Source organism: Hylaeus anthracinus, unplaced genomic scaffold (genome assembly GCF_026225885.1).
Source record: "Hylaeus anthracinus isolate JK02 unplaced genomic scaffold, UHH_iyHylAnth1.0_haploid 12000, whole genome shotgun sequence".
NCBI classification, from domain to species: Eukaryota; Metazoa; Arthropoda; class Insecta; order Hymenoptera; family Colletidae; genus Hylaeus; species Hylaeus anthracinus.
In genome coordinates, this window is record NW_026534347.1 from 2,289,288 (window position 1) to 2,304,239 (window position 14,952).

Sequence of the window (14,952 nt, forward strand, 5' to 3'; positions counted from 1 at the left end):
TGTCACCATCGGCGCCACTAGCGCAAAATTAATATATATATATATATATATATATGTATAATAATATTGCACTTGTAAATATAAGTAATAAGAAATTACGAATTTGTATAAATTACCTATACAAGTCGAAAAGTTATTTGGTCTTTCACTTAATTTGAACATTTATATTTTATCCGTTGAAAAAATGAAATCTAGTAACAATAATCACGTGCTTGTACCACCTCGTGATCACATTGATAATAACTATATATATGATGATAACTGATAATACTTTGGAATACCATGTAACGTGACCACATGTAACTGTCATAAGACCATGATGCTAAATAACAGTGATGAACATGATGAAGAAGGAAGTCATTGTAAGCCATCACTGCGTAGCAGTGGTATAAGATAAGGATCTCCGGTATAAGATAAAGCAGTGACTTGTCATTTTAATCTAAAAATCATTTTAAACGATAGTTGACACGAGTCTACTGTTATTTCTTCTTTGGCATTCCGCATAATTGTGTTAAATTAGTGAAATTATGGAAGTGTCTCGTTTACCATCTTGTGTTGCACTACACTTTACAAGAGAAGAATTGGAGTGTCTCATAGACAAGGCTAGAGATTGGGCACTTATGCATGGTACACATTTATAAATTATTTTAAAAATTACAAACTAATCATGCCTCAGTTTGCATGGTGAAAAGCATCTAATGATAGTTTTCCTAAGAGTTACAATATAGTTTTACTCCTTGTTTTAGGTATGAGTTTCAGACCAAGGGAATCCTTTAATAAAAATCAAGTGCAAGTTTTACCATTTACATTATTGCCATCAACTTTTCCTAAAGAGCATTTTCACAAAGTGAAAAGAATTCAAGTAGTATTAAATGAACTTACTCATAATGTTGCACATAATCATAGTTTTATTACAAAGAGTTTAGAAAGGTTAATAAAATTAAAATATTAAATTCTTTCTTTTTTTCTTATATTATTGTAACTAATTATTTTGTTATTTTTAGTACAATTGCTGCTGATTCATTTACTGCAAAATTATTTAATATTTATGAAACTGTACATAAAGAAGGATACAGTCAAGTAATTTGTAATTAATACAAATCTATTATTGCATTCTTTTTTTGTTTCCAAATATTTGATATATTTTCTATTTACAGACTATAAGCATTGGTGTGCTTCGGTCTGATTATATGTTACATGAAGATCAGATTAAACAAGTTGAATTAAATACTATTGCCAGTAGTTTTGGAGGGATATCATCAGTTACTACTGAATGTCATAAGTAAATTATTATAATCAAAACTTTATTATACTCTGAGGGAATTTGAAGTATTTGTCATAATATTAACATTTTTTATAGGTATGTCTTATTGGAATTGGGAGATTCAGACAAAGTAACATATGTAAGTAAATTTCTTCCTTTGTGTTTACAAGCTATGAAACATCTTTAATAGTTAAATAATCTTTAGCTACCAAGAAATGAACCCAATAAAGCTATCTGTGAAGGTTTAACACATGCATGGAAATTATACAACAATGAAAAGTAAGAAGTTTTGCTGCACAACAAAAGAGAACAATTTGTAGCAATCATTATACAATTATTATTTTTAATTTTAGGTCTGTGATATTATTTGTTGTTGAAACCATTACTTATAATATATGCGATCAGAGATTTCTTGAATATGAAATTCGTAAAAGGAATCCTTATCTTAAACTAATCAGAAGAAGTTTAACAGATTTAGTGTCTGAAGCAAAATTGGGATCAAACAAAGAATTAATAATGTATGTCTATGTAATTGTTAAAGTAAATAATAAAAAAAGTTGGAAGTTTTCTATAGCACTTTTAAATCCACTGTTTATGTTCAGATAAAAAATGACCTAGTAATTATTTTAAATGTATTTAGTGGAGATGAAGAAGTTGGTTTAGTCTACTTCCGTTCTGGTTATGAAGTTGAAGCCTATCCTACAGAACAAGAATGGTCAGTGAGACTATTGATAGAACGTTCCCGCGCAATAAAATGCCCGTCGATACAGTATCATTTAGCTGGTACTAAAAAGGTATATTGATTGTAAAAAGTATGTACTGGATGATATATTTCTTTACCGAATAATGTTGTATAACATAACACTTATTCTAGGTCCAACAGTCCTTAACGAATAGTAACGATTTAAAGAAATTCTTAAAAGAAAAGGCTATAATAAACCAACTGGAGCAAATATTTGGTAGACTTTATTCGTTAGAATTCGTAAGCATAATAGATAATGTATATTATACAAATATTAATTTTAAAGAAATGTGATTAATATTTTTGGAAAAACAGAATGAGGAAGCAGAGACAATCATTGACAAAGCTATATCAGAGCCGACAAAATATGTTCTCAAACCACAAAGAGAAGGTGGTGGAAACAATTTGTATAACGAAGAAATGAAGCAGCGTTTGAAAGCTATGAGATCTTCCAAGGAGAGGACCGCTTGGATACTCATGGAACGTTTTTATCCGCCAGTACAAGAAAATTATATTGTACGCGCTCAAAACGAGCCATTTGAGAATGACAATCGGTTCATCGATGTTGTATCAGAGCTTGGCATTTACGGAGTTATTATAGGGTAAATAATAAAGTGTCCTTATCATAACCTCACTTCCTAAAAAGTATCATGCGATAACAAATTTCTTCTTTTATAGGGACCACGAAAATATTATATATAACAAAGAGATAGGTCACATTTTAAGAACTAAACAATGTAACGAAAACGAAGGTGGAATAGCAGCAGGAATTGGCGCTGTTGATGGCCCCTTCCTAATTTGAGACTTAGAGCAAGTTATATTTTAAATAATTCTGTATGTACAAATGTTAGTAAAATGTATTACAGCGTACTTTTTATTATGATTTATTTTGACCATAAACCAATGAACGCTACTAGAACGTTTAAAAAAAAAATTATACCGATGATTGTTTTCATTTATTTATTGTTTAAAATGTTGCAACAATATTTTTCTATGTACAGGTTTTATAAATGAAATAATTAAATATTCATAAATATTACATTTTACTTCGACGCTTACTTTCATTTATATATATATATATCTTAATATATTAAACGAATGTTTGATTTGCATTCTGAATCTTCGATCTCGTTATCCGACAGATCGGAATCTATACTTATTATCGGTTTCTCATTGTTCTCTATTACTAGTTTTTTGTACTTCTGAATAAAAGGTACAAATTAATATATTATTAATTAATTCTTAAATTAATTCCCTGAAACTGAATAAAGTATACCTACATTACCTTTGTCATATCAGCCACTGGATTCACGTATTCGTGTTCCCCTGGAGGTAAATCGGATGTATAACAGAGCGATGCCATTTCGTCTCGTCGGTCGTACGATGGATTTTGAAAATGAATACTGTAAATAAATAATGAGATAACATTCAGGAATTTAAAAGAGGAAATATTTTGTATAAATCGTTGAAAATGGTTTACTAATTTACCTCAAAGAATTCTGTTTTAAAAAGCTAGGCTTGGTTTTCCGATAATAAAAATATCCCGAAACACCTATAACGCAAACTAACAATGTGACGATTACTCCAATTAACGCTCCGTTTTGTTGTCGAGTACTCTTGTCACTTCGAGTACTTTTTGAATTAAATTTAATTCTTGAATTTATGGCTTCCGTGCAGAGACCTTTGGAATCTTTCGGGTGGCCATCGTGACAAATACATAAAGAATTATTGCCATTCGATACGCACATGTAATTACATTTATGACCCTCGCAAGTGTTCTTTCCTGTTTAACAAAGATATGAAACATAAATCAACTTCTTAATATCAGTTACTTTGTAATGGTAATAAATGATTAATCATTGATACACTTACCAATAGGCTGTCTCGAAGGGTGCAAAATCGCAAAATGGTTGTCGATATTTGATTTGCCAATGGAGATCGACGAGCACGATTTGTCGCCAAATAATTTACATTTTTTCAACATGCTTGTTGTACCCACCAACCAGTATATGGAATCTTCGTATATATTCATGCTCAGAGCTTGATAAACCTGAGGTATTAGATACGAGGAGAGGGCATTTTATTCGAACAATAAACAAGTAAAAAATTCCGATTATACTTACACCCGTCTTCATAAATATCATACGATCAGAACCGTCGAAATATGAGGACTCGATAGTTTTCAGGAGAGTGTCCGACCAATACAATCTAGATCTTGTATGATCGATCGTTATTGCATAGACGATACCAACATTTCGCGATACTATTTTTGTTGCGTTAGAACCTGCTGTACTGGACCGATATATCGAACTAGTGGGTCTATCGTACTCGATCCAACTTGTTTCGCTCCAAAATAGCAACCTGCATCAATGTGTTATAATTGCAATTATTTAGAAATTATTTAGTATGCATACTCAAACTTAAAACGTACCCCCGTTTCGGATCGACGGAGATCGACATCGCTTTAATTCGTGCCCCGATCGTGACTACTGTTGCGCACCTCTGTTGGTCCAGATTACATACCTGCAATCGTCGTTAGAACATTTTTTTCAGAATCTATTCGATCGAACAAATATTTCGATTGATAAATGTATGGTACCTTGATGCTGCTCTGATGATCGTTATCGGTAAAATATACGTTATCGGTGATCCAGTCGACGGCAAGTGCTTCTGGTCTCCCAAGACCAGTAACAAGCATTTGTTCTCTACTTTCCAAGTGTACTTTACTTATCATGCCTAACTCATCTGGGGGCAAAATCGTAATTAATTATTTCAGAAATAACATATATTTCCAAGTCACCTATTATTCACATGTACAAACTCATTTCACAAATAAATTGATTTATTACTTAAATGTTTAAATGTCTTACCGTTACTCCAATAGATGCTTCCCTCGTTCGCATTCACGTCGATCCCACTTATTTCGGTGTTTAGTTCTTCGTATACAACTTGGATCGAATCCAAGCTCGGTGACAATTTTCTGATGTCGTTTCCAGCGACAGTGATTATCTTCATCTGTGGTCCTGTTATCACAGTTAATGTGCAATAATAATATTTGCAGAGTAAAATCAATTCCTGCTTAGATTCAATTTCTGTAGGTACGTTTCCAAAGATTTTATTTCGCATAAAGATCCTCAGTTTCTTACCAGCCACTTTGCAAGAAATTTTGTCGCTACGAAGTACGTAACCCTCGTAACAAGAGCAAGTGAAAGATCCATCCGTATTGCGACATGACTGCGGACAGGCATTGTGTTCGCATTCGTTGATGTCTTCGCACGATCTAAAGTCGCGGCTCAATTGATACCCGATTCGACAACCGCACGCAGAACCCAGAGGCGTCTTATAGCATACATTCTCGCAGGGATTGTTTTTTGTACACGATGTTGCTGTAAAAATAATACAGATATATCCTAGACTTTTGACAAATGGTTAAAAGTATAAATACTTACTGCATTCTCCGAACTCGTCGCTCCTATCTGGACAATCTATTATTCCGTCGCACACTTTGTCGAACGGGAGGCAAACTCCATTGGAACATCTGAATTCTTTGCAATTAGAAATATTGCTCACACCGATTTTCTTCGCTATGCTACCGTCGCAATCTCTTTCATCGGACCCATCGCCGCAGTCGTTGTACGTATCGCATACCCAAGATTCATCGATGCACTTCCGGTTGTCGCAAACGTATTCTCCCTTTTGGCACCGAGCGCAGTTACGTTCGTCGTCGTTCTTTGGACAATCCTGGACGCCGTTGCACCTGTTAAATAATATCGAGGGTAAAAAACATTGGCGAAGACCACGTACGAGGGTCCCTGGCCTAACACACCTTACTGTCTTCGAAAGACACATTTCCGTATTATAGCACTTGTATTCGTCTGCTGTGCAATTTGCGAAGGTACTCGTGCTTCCTTCTACGCAGTATTGCTCGTCGCTGTTATCCTCGCAATCGTCGACCGCGTTGCACTTTAAAGAGGAGTCTATACAACGACCATTGTGACAAGCGAACATTTCAGAGGGGCACGACATTCTTTGACACGTTTCACTCTCGTCGGAACCATCTGGGCAGTCGACCTGAGTTATAAGAAAAAAATATATCAATTATCAATGATAACATTTGAATTTAAACATCTTATTTTATTTGTTTAAACATTGTGTCGATAGAAATCATAGACTCACCTCGCCGTCGCATTGCCATGTTTCAGGGATGCACTTTTTACTTTCGCATGCGAAGCTGCCAGTGTCGCACGTGTGTATCTGGCAATTCACTTCGTCAGAAAAATCGGAGCAGTCGGGTTGTCCGTCGCACACGAGATATTTTGATATGCAAGTCCCTTCGTGACATTCAAACTCTTCTGAAAGATATTAAATTTCTACTGTGAATAAGTGCCGATTCTCAAAGCATCGTCGATAATTTATTCGTGTCCGCGCGATATCGAACATTGTTTTCCGATATCGATGTTTCGCGACAGTATCATTATTCGTTACGCGAATTCAATGTTCCTTATCGCGCGTTATAAACTGGTTGTAAGAATTTAATATAAGAGAAACATAGTTCTAACAAGGCACAGAGGTAATTAGATCGATCGAAGGACCCCATTTCTTCCAAGTAAAATATGGAAAAAGTGAAAAGTCAAAGCGTAGGAAGAGTAAGAAAAAATGTTTAGTCAATGTTAATTTATTGAATCAGATAATAGAGCTTGTCGTTCGTATTATAATTGCGAACATTGCTATCGAATAGTTTATATCCTCGATTGGATCTACATTATATCGTTTTGTTATATACACAGTATATAATAACTAGCATAACGTTACGCCGAATTTAAATGGTCTTATTGTTGTAAACAATGAAGACATTGTAAATAATATTGAGTAAATGTTTTGATTTACTAGAGTTGCATTCTTTTTTATCACAGTCCTGTTCGTCCGATCGATCTGTACAGTCGTAGTGGGAATTGCAAACTGCCTCCTTGTTTACGCATTCTCCGTTGTGACACTGGAATTGGTCCTTTGCACAATTTGACAACTGCAGTTCGTCGCATACATCCGATTCGTCTTCACCGTTAGGACAGTCTTGCACGCCGTCGCATCTGAAGTAACGATCAAAACAACGATGTTACGAAAACGTCTAAGAAATTAATTTTATTTATAATATAATTAAACGCATAAAAAATTTCCGTAGCGTACCTTTGATGCAATTTTATGCATTTGTCGTGTTCCCTGCATTTTACTTCGCCAGGCTCGCAAGCTGTTTGAGCAATGCACGTTCTGTTATCTTCACTTAGCATCATATCAGGGGGACACGCGCAAATCTGGAAGTTATGCACGAAATAGAAAACCAGGATTCATTAATTTAGCAAATTATATTAACACGTTGATCGCCATATGAATATTTGTGAACATTTCTATGAGAATCGAAGCGGCAACGAACGTGTTAATCGAAGCGTTTTGGACTTACGTGCGAGCGAAGATTAGATAGCAGGCACACATGAGAACAGTTCCCATTGTTTTTACGACATTCGTGCTCATTTACATACGCTCCGTGCAAACCGATTAACAGTAACCTGTCCGAATCTTCAGGTGTTTCTAAAGAAACAGAATTATTTCTTAGAGTTACTAAAAAGTAACATTAAACCTCCCTTTATTTTACCGTATTCGTTTAATTTAACTCACGTAACGCGATGCGTTTCTGTTTTTGGTGGGTATCGCTTTTGCTGGTCCAGTGCAATTGTTTCGACTTGTATTGAGTCCAGAAGACATAGTCACCGAGGACAACGAGACTTACAGGTTCCGCCAATCCAGTGCGGAAGATGTTGGTCTCGGAACCTTGAAGGATGCAATGATATTCAATTTTGTTCGTCAATTAAAATTGTATTTTGATTATATTATGAACACTAACCAGAGATAGGCGCACTACCGATACGACCAGTACCTTGATCGCTCCAATACAATCGTTTTAGATCTCTATCGTAAGATAACGATACCTTCGGTCCAAACAAGGGGGTTTTGGCTCCTTCCACTGGAACTCTGGGACCAATTCCATGCATCTTCATCCTGTCTATGCGGTACTTTTCGTTCACACGAAAAACGACGAACATCACACTGTAAGATTATGATTGTTATAACAACGACTATACGATACAAAGCTTATTAATAAAGAGATTAATTCAGACCTTTTCTCCGGCACCAGCGCGATATCGTAAGGCTCGTCTTGGAAGTAGAAAACTGTCTTCTGGTTGGTGTTCAAACTGTGAACTTGGATAGTTTTCTGCTTTATATCCGACAGGTACAAATTATTCCCGATATAATCAAAGTCCATTCCTCCTAGTATTTCATTTTTGATAGACAATATATTTTTCAAACTTCCTGTATTCGTGTCAAATTGGAAAATATTATCAGTCAGCTGATCACTTGCGAGCAGACCACCAGTGAGAGGATTGTAAGTGATGGCAGTAACGTGTTTCAAGGTAACTGTTGGTGTCATTTTTGGTCTTCCCAACAGTTGATGGTGGTAGTCTATGAATGTATTTTTTGCAGCGACAACGAGGTGAATATTCTTTTTGATCGTACGACATGTGTGTTGATCTGAATTGAGTTCTTTGTCTAACGTGCAAGCACAAGTATATTTACTCTCGGAATTTAGCAAGCACAATTGCGAACAAGGATTTGAATTGCATGGATTTGGCATCTTGGGTTTTAAGACAGAGTGATATATATGCATCCCATAAATTGTGCTATTCGCGGTCACTAAAAGTTCCCAATCTTTACCAGTGAATTTATCGCACGACTGTATAGTATTGGATATCCAATCGCTCCAATAGATTTTATTTTCGAATACTGCTAGCGAAAACGGTTTCTTTGCTACCCCCTTTAACACAATCCTGCGATCGGTACCATCCAGTCGTATCGATTCGATTATTTTTAATTTACTATCTATCCAATACAGTCTTTTATTCGCATAATCGATAGATAAACTGTTTGGCCATTTTAAACTTTCTGCGACTAGTACGCTGCTGTTCGTTCCATCCATGCTTGCCATTAATATGCGCGAATTCAAACCCCACTCGGTCCAATACATCAAACCATTCGATGGCAATACTGCAAGACCTCTTGGTTTATCGCTACGATTCTTAATTATAATGGTGCAATAAAAACCGTCGTTACTGCAAACACCAATATGCATGAAACCACTGTCAGTGAAGTATACATTGCCTGTTACCCAGTCCACTGCTATGTCGTCGGGACTATTTAAACCTTAAATATAGAAAACATGAAAACATGAAGATTCTTGGATTGTCGGGGTTATTCGTCTAATATACCTGTGGTAACAATGACCTCTCGCTGAGAACCATCTTCTAAACTTTTGATTATTGCTTCATCTCCATTTTCAATGTCGGACCAGTACACGTAATTTGCATCTAACGAAACAGCTACAGCGTGTTGTAAATTGTGAGTGATCGGATAATATAATTTGGAATTGAGATAAAAGCCACGGATTTCTGATTTGATTGAGAACACCATCGTTGCTTCACCACCTGTAGCCAATTTATATATAGAGTAAAATAGTACATTTGTATTTGTTTAGAAACATTATGGAATATTGAAGGAACAATTATCATTTACCTTCAGCTTTACAAGTTTTCCTATCATCGTTCAAGGTGTAATCGGAATGACACGAGCATGTATAGGACCCAGCAGAGTTAACGCACTCTTGATCGCATATGCCATAAATTTCGCATTCATTCACATCTACAAAGCAATACGTATAATAACATTTTCATCGACAAATAATAATCCATCGAATCTTTACCTGAGCATGTTCGATTGTTCGATAATTGATAACCCAAACGACACGAACACTGAGCGCCTTCGGGTGTTTTTCTGCAATAGTGCTCACATTTTGCTGTCTGTTTACACGACGAGTCAGCTACAAATCGAAATAGTCAAAACGTAATTATATTTATAACTAAAATCGTCTCTGGTTTATGCAAATTACATCGTGATTATGCATAATCTCTTCGGTCGCTTACCCTTCTTACACTCGTCTGCATTTTCATCCGAATTATCGCCGCAATCGTCTTTCTCGTTACAAGTTGCATTCAGGAAAATGCATCTTTGATTTTTGCACAGATATCGATCGATCTCGTTGTTGCATTCCTCGGGTGGTACTGCTTTATTTCCTACAAAGCATCAATTTAAATATTAATCGCGAAATTGATTCAATATTTTAGGTATTTAAAAAATAGATGTACGAAAATTACCGCATTTGATTTCATCACTTTTATCGGGACAATCCGGTGCACCGTCACAAACCCATTCGTTTCTCACGCAATAACCGTCGTCGCATCGAAAAGTATCGCATTTTAGCTGTACAATAAATCAAAAAAAAAAATTATTTGAATCATTTGAAGAATGAGAATTTGAAATTTCCGAATTTATTATCTTACATCTTTTACGCAATTAGGATACTCGTCGTTTCCGTCGGGGCAATCAGTTTTGGCATCGCAGAACTTTTCGATCGGTATGCAATAATGATTCGAACATTGAAATTCATCCGTGGCACATTGAACCAGAGAAAAGGTGGGCTGAATCGCACAAAGAAAGTGGAAAACATAATTTAGGACACATGTAGTATTATATACTTATAATTACACGTGTGTTAAGTATCAGGTCATTTCGTATGTCAACAATGTGTTGTGCTCTACGAACTTTGGCACGACATCAACATACGCACAACGAAGAATTGTTCGTTCAGCTACGATTCGGTACATACGAATTAAAAGATTGAAAGACTGATTCAGGGTGATTATACGTACTTCATATCCATGGCATTGTTCTTCGTCTGATCCGTCAGTGCACTCGTTCTCTCCGTCGCATCTAAAAGAGGATAAGATGCATTGCCCACTCTTGCACAAGAACATATCGGGCTCCTGGCACGGTGTAGCTTCAAATTTCAAAACAAAAATAAATTAGAATATTAACCTGTTTCAATGTTGAATTTAATTAGAATATAACAAAATTTACCCATGGAATCGACGCGTAAATAGAAGACGCTCAATACGAGGAACACAAATAGATTGCGGCACATAATCTGTAACAATGCAATCATTCATTTCGAATTAAACAGGCGTAAAGAACCAGTAATTTAAGAGAAGAAGTTCGACGACTGCATCCTACGATACTCCGCAATTTTAAAATCGTCGAATTTAAGTCGGCCATTTTGGTACACTGTCTCTTAATTCAACTTAATTGAACGCGAAATGTAACGGAAACCTGACGAATTTTGCGTTTTGTAATAATTACAATTTAATGAAGAATACCGAGATAACAGATCTTTTCTTCGTACATTTGTTTTTGTGTAAAATATTATTTTTTAGAAAAAGCGTGAAGGTAATGCTCTATCAGTACTGAAACGTATTTAATTGGTAAATTATAAACATTAGGTATACTTACGAAGGTTTTTTATACCATACAGGTTTAAATGAGATTTAATATCTCTAAGGATATTCTGAGTTTATGAATGCTGATGTTGTATTGAAGCTGCTAGGTCCTTGTTACCGCTACGACTGTTATCAGGACACTAAAGATCGGTACAGAGAACGTACCGAACTTATATAAGAGATCTTTCCCCAAATACACGGTGGGTCGTGATAAATGGAATACGTTTTCATTGTATTCAAGAGAACATTTTCCGCGAGCATGTTATTATATTAATATACAATTAAGTCCGAATGGTTATGGAGATACGAGCGTATTAACAAATAAGACAATGATTTAGTTTAGCAATTTTACAATTGTTAATGTACGAATTTTTTTTTCAGATTATTCAGTATACAGGGTGTCCCAAAAGTCGGGGAGGAGCCGGAAATGGGGGGTAGCTGAGACGATTCTGAACAACAATTTCCTTTGCAAAAATGTCGGTGGGGGCTTCGTTATGGAGATATTAAGCGAAAACCTCGACCAATCAGAGCGCGCGTAGACCGTTCGAGCGGCCGCGGTAGCGAAGGCTACGCGCTGGCGGCCGCGCTTGTACGCGAACAAGTGACTCGACGTGCATCGAAGGACATTGACGCTGCCGCCTAGCGCGTAGCCTTCGCTACTGCGGCCGCTCGAACGGTCTACGCGCGCTCTGATTGGTCGGGGTTTTCGCTTAATATCTCCTTAACGAAGCCCCCACCGACATTTTTGCAAAGGAAATTGTTGTTCAGAATCGTCTCAGCTACCCCCCATTTCCGGCTCCTCCCCGACTTTTGGGACACCCTGTATATAAAAATATTTGCAACACACGAACATTAAACGTTAACTATAAGAAATTTTAAATATTTTCTCTCTCATTTGCTACAATTAATAATAAAGTAATTTCTACAAGTCGTTGACCATTTACTTAAAATTTATTTATCGTCGTGGATTCCTCACGGTACAAGCAGCGATCTAGGTATCATAAGAAACGTATACAAAGCAAACATAAATACATTCGACCATGAATATTCTCTCGTACGTTAAATTGAAATCTGCTCAACGTTTCCGAAATTAGACGAAAACCAATGAAAGTGTATTACGATGTTATAATTACTTGATTATTTTATCATAATCATTTACAGTATATATATTACAGCGTATGGACATGTTTACATACATTTTATAGCTAAAATATGAACGAATAATTACAAATTACAGGCGCAGGTTAATTAAATCGACTTCGTTGTAATTATTAATCGAATAACGATTATATTTGAGGAACAAGGGCGATTCTTTCGACGTTACATCACTGGACAGAAAAAATAACAAATGATAGTCCACTGCGTGACAGTGGTTTCTGTCCCAGTTGAAACGTACAACACTTAATTTTAATTTATACTTTCTTTCAAGTTCTGTGCTCATCTTTTTTCTGCGAAAACATGCCGCGTTGCCTGATCAAATCGATGAGAAGGTACAGAAAAACCAACAATTCTTCCGAAGGTAAGGCGCGCATAATTTCTTCTCTTTATGTCTCTCGAACGTAGGGTACAGTGCACCAAGCCAACGACAGTGAAATTTTTGCGTGGTTATGAATAAATACAACACGACGCGCAACTTCGTTGCGTTATTGTTGGAGGGGTGAATCCTGATTTCTATTAAATATTGAATGTTCCTTAATAAATACAAATAATTACAAAATTGCAATAGTTCGAATGATTTTAGAACGATGAAAACATCGAGAAACAGTTTGAACGAAAATTGGGATACTTTTTATACCCACAACGCTGTTTTGTGAGTGTAAAAGAAGTATGCAAACTTTGTTTTTCGCACAGAGCCCGAGGTACCATGGATTCCACCGTCTCACGATGCGAAGCGAAAGCACCAGGTCAAAGACAATTCGTCGAAATGCAACAACATGTGGACGTCCTCGAAACTTCCCATAGTAACGCGTTACAGCTTTAACAAAGGGAACATCATGATGTGGAATAAAGAATTGACCAGCAGCGTAGAGTTAGGCGTCCCGAATAAATCAGAAATCGAAAATTCTGGCAATATCTTGATGAATACCAATCAAATAATCGTAAACAATGATGAAAAACCAGAGAAAATGCAAATATCGTTGGCAGCCAATGCGAAACAGATTGACGATACCATAAACGCGAGCAACAATGAAATCAAAGTAGCCGTGAATTTGAATAGAACGTACAACGGAATTGAAACTCAAGCGATATCGCAAGCTTTGTATTTGACTCCTAACAAGAAACCGATCGACGTTTCTCAGAGTCAATATTTCAGCAATATTAAAACATCTGGAGTGGAGAACACGCAGAATTGGAAACGAAATAAAACCATGCATTATTGTCCTTATTGTCGCAAAAGTTTCGATCGACCTTGGGTCCTCAAGGGTCATTTGCGTCTCCATACTGGCGAACGACCTTTCGAATGTCCAGTCTGTCATAAATCCTTTGCAGATCGGTATATATTCTTCCTTTTTCTTATTATTAGTAGAGCGATTAATTGATCGATGATTATTTTTAGTCTCGATTGCGCCATTTAATCGATTATCAAAGTAATTGAAAAAAAATTAACTTGGGCCATCTGTGATCACGTTACTTGTACCTAATTTAATTAACTTCGTTCAATTTGTCCCGATTCATGAAATTCTTATTATCGAATCGTATGGTCGGTTCAAGGCCTTTAACGTATTTATATTTTGTAGATCGAATTTGCGTGCTCATCAAAGGACACGAAATCATCATCAATGGCAATGGCGATGCGGAGAATGTTTCAAAGCGTTCTCTCAAAGGCGATACTTAGAACGACATTGTCCCGAAGCTTGTAGGAAATATAGAATATCTCAAAGGAGGGAACAAACTTGTACTTAGAAGACGAATTTTTCTTTCTTTAATATATACATACATATTTTATTTATCTACTCGAGCATGCAGTATATGTATTTTATTTTCCTGTACCGTAAAATTTGAATTCAGTGTCGTTGTGTTATCATTTTAATATAGTTACATGCATGTACGACATCGTAACAATTTTGTATTCTTATTATAGTCATCCTATATAACATATTTTATCAATAGAACCATTAAATCAATATTCCCATTCTTAATAAGGGAATAAATCCAGTCATTGTCGAGGAACAAAGCATGTAAATGATGTAAATCGTGGAAAAAAACGAAGACACCAAGATAAAATTTCGATCGTTGTTCAATTTTCATGAAATCCTATGCGTACGCTTCTTTACCATTCGTGAGAACTCTTTTCTATCGTATTTCAAGTTACATTTAGTATAACAGATAACACTTTCATAAAATATTGATTTTACATTCCTATATATCGTTACAAATGCTAATAATTTCAATTATAAATTTCAACGTAACGATAAGTAAGAATCATTTGAGCTGCGTTGTGGAGGGGATTTGAGGATGATTCTTAAAGCCGTGCACGCAATTGGCCGCCACAAATCATAGAATGCGCG

At 36.0% G+C, this 14,952-nt stretch overlaps 3 protein-coding genes across 7 annotated transcripts; 2 read left to right on the forward strand and 1 right to left on the reverse strand.

Moving 5' to 3' along the window:
* Positions 1-130: 130 nt before the first annotated feature.
* Positions 131-2,876, forward strand: LOC128890227 (glutathione synthetase-like). Its single transcript, XM_054148540.1, has 11 exons — positions 131-627; positions 747-930; positions 1,005-1,080; positions 1,158-1,282; positions 1,361-1,403; positions 1,470-1,543; positions 1,618-1,782; positions 1,905-2,058; positions 2,139-2,246; positions 2,322-2,608; positions 2,685-2,876. The coding sequence occupies exons 1-11, from the start codon at positions 528-530 to the stop codon at positions 2,806-2,808; spliced, it is 1,440 nt and encodes a 479-aa protein (XP_054004515.1). The 5' UTR covers positions 131-527; the 3' UTR covers positions 2,809-2,876.
* A 110-nt stretch (positions 2,877-2,986) lies between these two features.
* LOC128890221 (vitellogenin receptor) lies at positions 2,987-11,606 on the reverse strand. 4 transcript variants are annotated; one of them, XM_054148518.1, is made up of 27 exons: positions 11,457-11,606; positions 11,028-11,094; positions 10,820-10,947; positions 10,451-10,588; positions 10,265-10,370; positions 10,034-10,183; positions 9,814-9,930; positions 9,627-9,752; positions 9,323-9,538; positions 8,177-9,257; positions 7,903-8,105; positions 7,677-7,829; positions 7,462-7,589; positions 7,191-7,315; positions 6,894-7,093; positions 6,183-6,358; positions 5,833-6,077; positions 5,456-5,763; positions 5,153-5,392; positions 4,877-5,029; positions 4,606-4,751; positions 4,438-4,529; positions 4,130-4,367; positions 3,879-4,056; positions 3,495-3,789; positions 3,292-3,409; positions 2,987-3,205 (listed from the first exon to the last, which is right to left on the reverse strand). In XM_054148518.1, the coding sequence occupies exons 2-27, from the start codon at positions 11,089-11,091 to the stop codon at positions 3,089-3,091; spliced, it is 5,241 nt and encodes a 1,746-aa protein (XP_054004493.1). In that variant the 5' UTR covers positions 11,092-11,094; positions 11,457-11,606; the 3' UTR covers positions 2,987-3,088. The 4 variants fall into 4 exon arrangements, with proteins under 4 accessions (XP_054004493.1, XP_054004492.1, XP_054004496.1 ...); XM_054148517.1 differs by having other exon boundaries at positions 2,987-3,208; XM_054148521.1 differs by having other exon boundaries at positions 3,287-3,409.
* Positions 11,607-12,844: 1,238 nt separating this feature from the next.
* On the forward strand, positions 12,845-14,788 carry LOC128890235 (zinc finger protein 1 homolog). Of its 2 annotated transcripts, none has more exons than XM_054148552.1 (3): positions 12,845-12,962; positions 13,295-13,937; positions 14,182-14,788. In XM_054148552.1, the coding sequence occupies exons 1-3, from the start codon at positions 12,902-12,904 to the stop codon at positions 14,345-14,347; spliced, it is 870 nt and encodes a 289-aa protein (XP_054004527.1). In that variant the 5' UTR covers positions 12,845-12,901; the 3' UTR covers positions 14,348-14,788. The 2 variants fall into 2 exon arrangements, with proteins under 2 accessions (XP_054004527.1, XP_054004528.1); XM_054148553.1 differs by lacking the exon at positions 12,845-12,962 and adding an exon at positions 13,027-13,100.
* Positions 14,789-14,952: the final 164 nt, after the last annotated feature.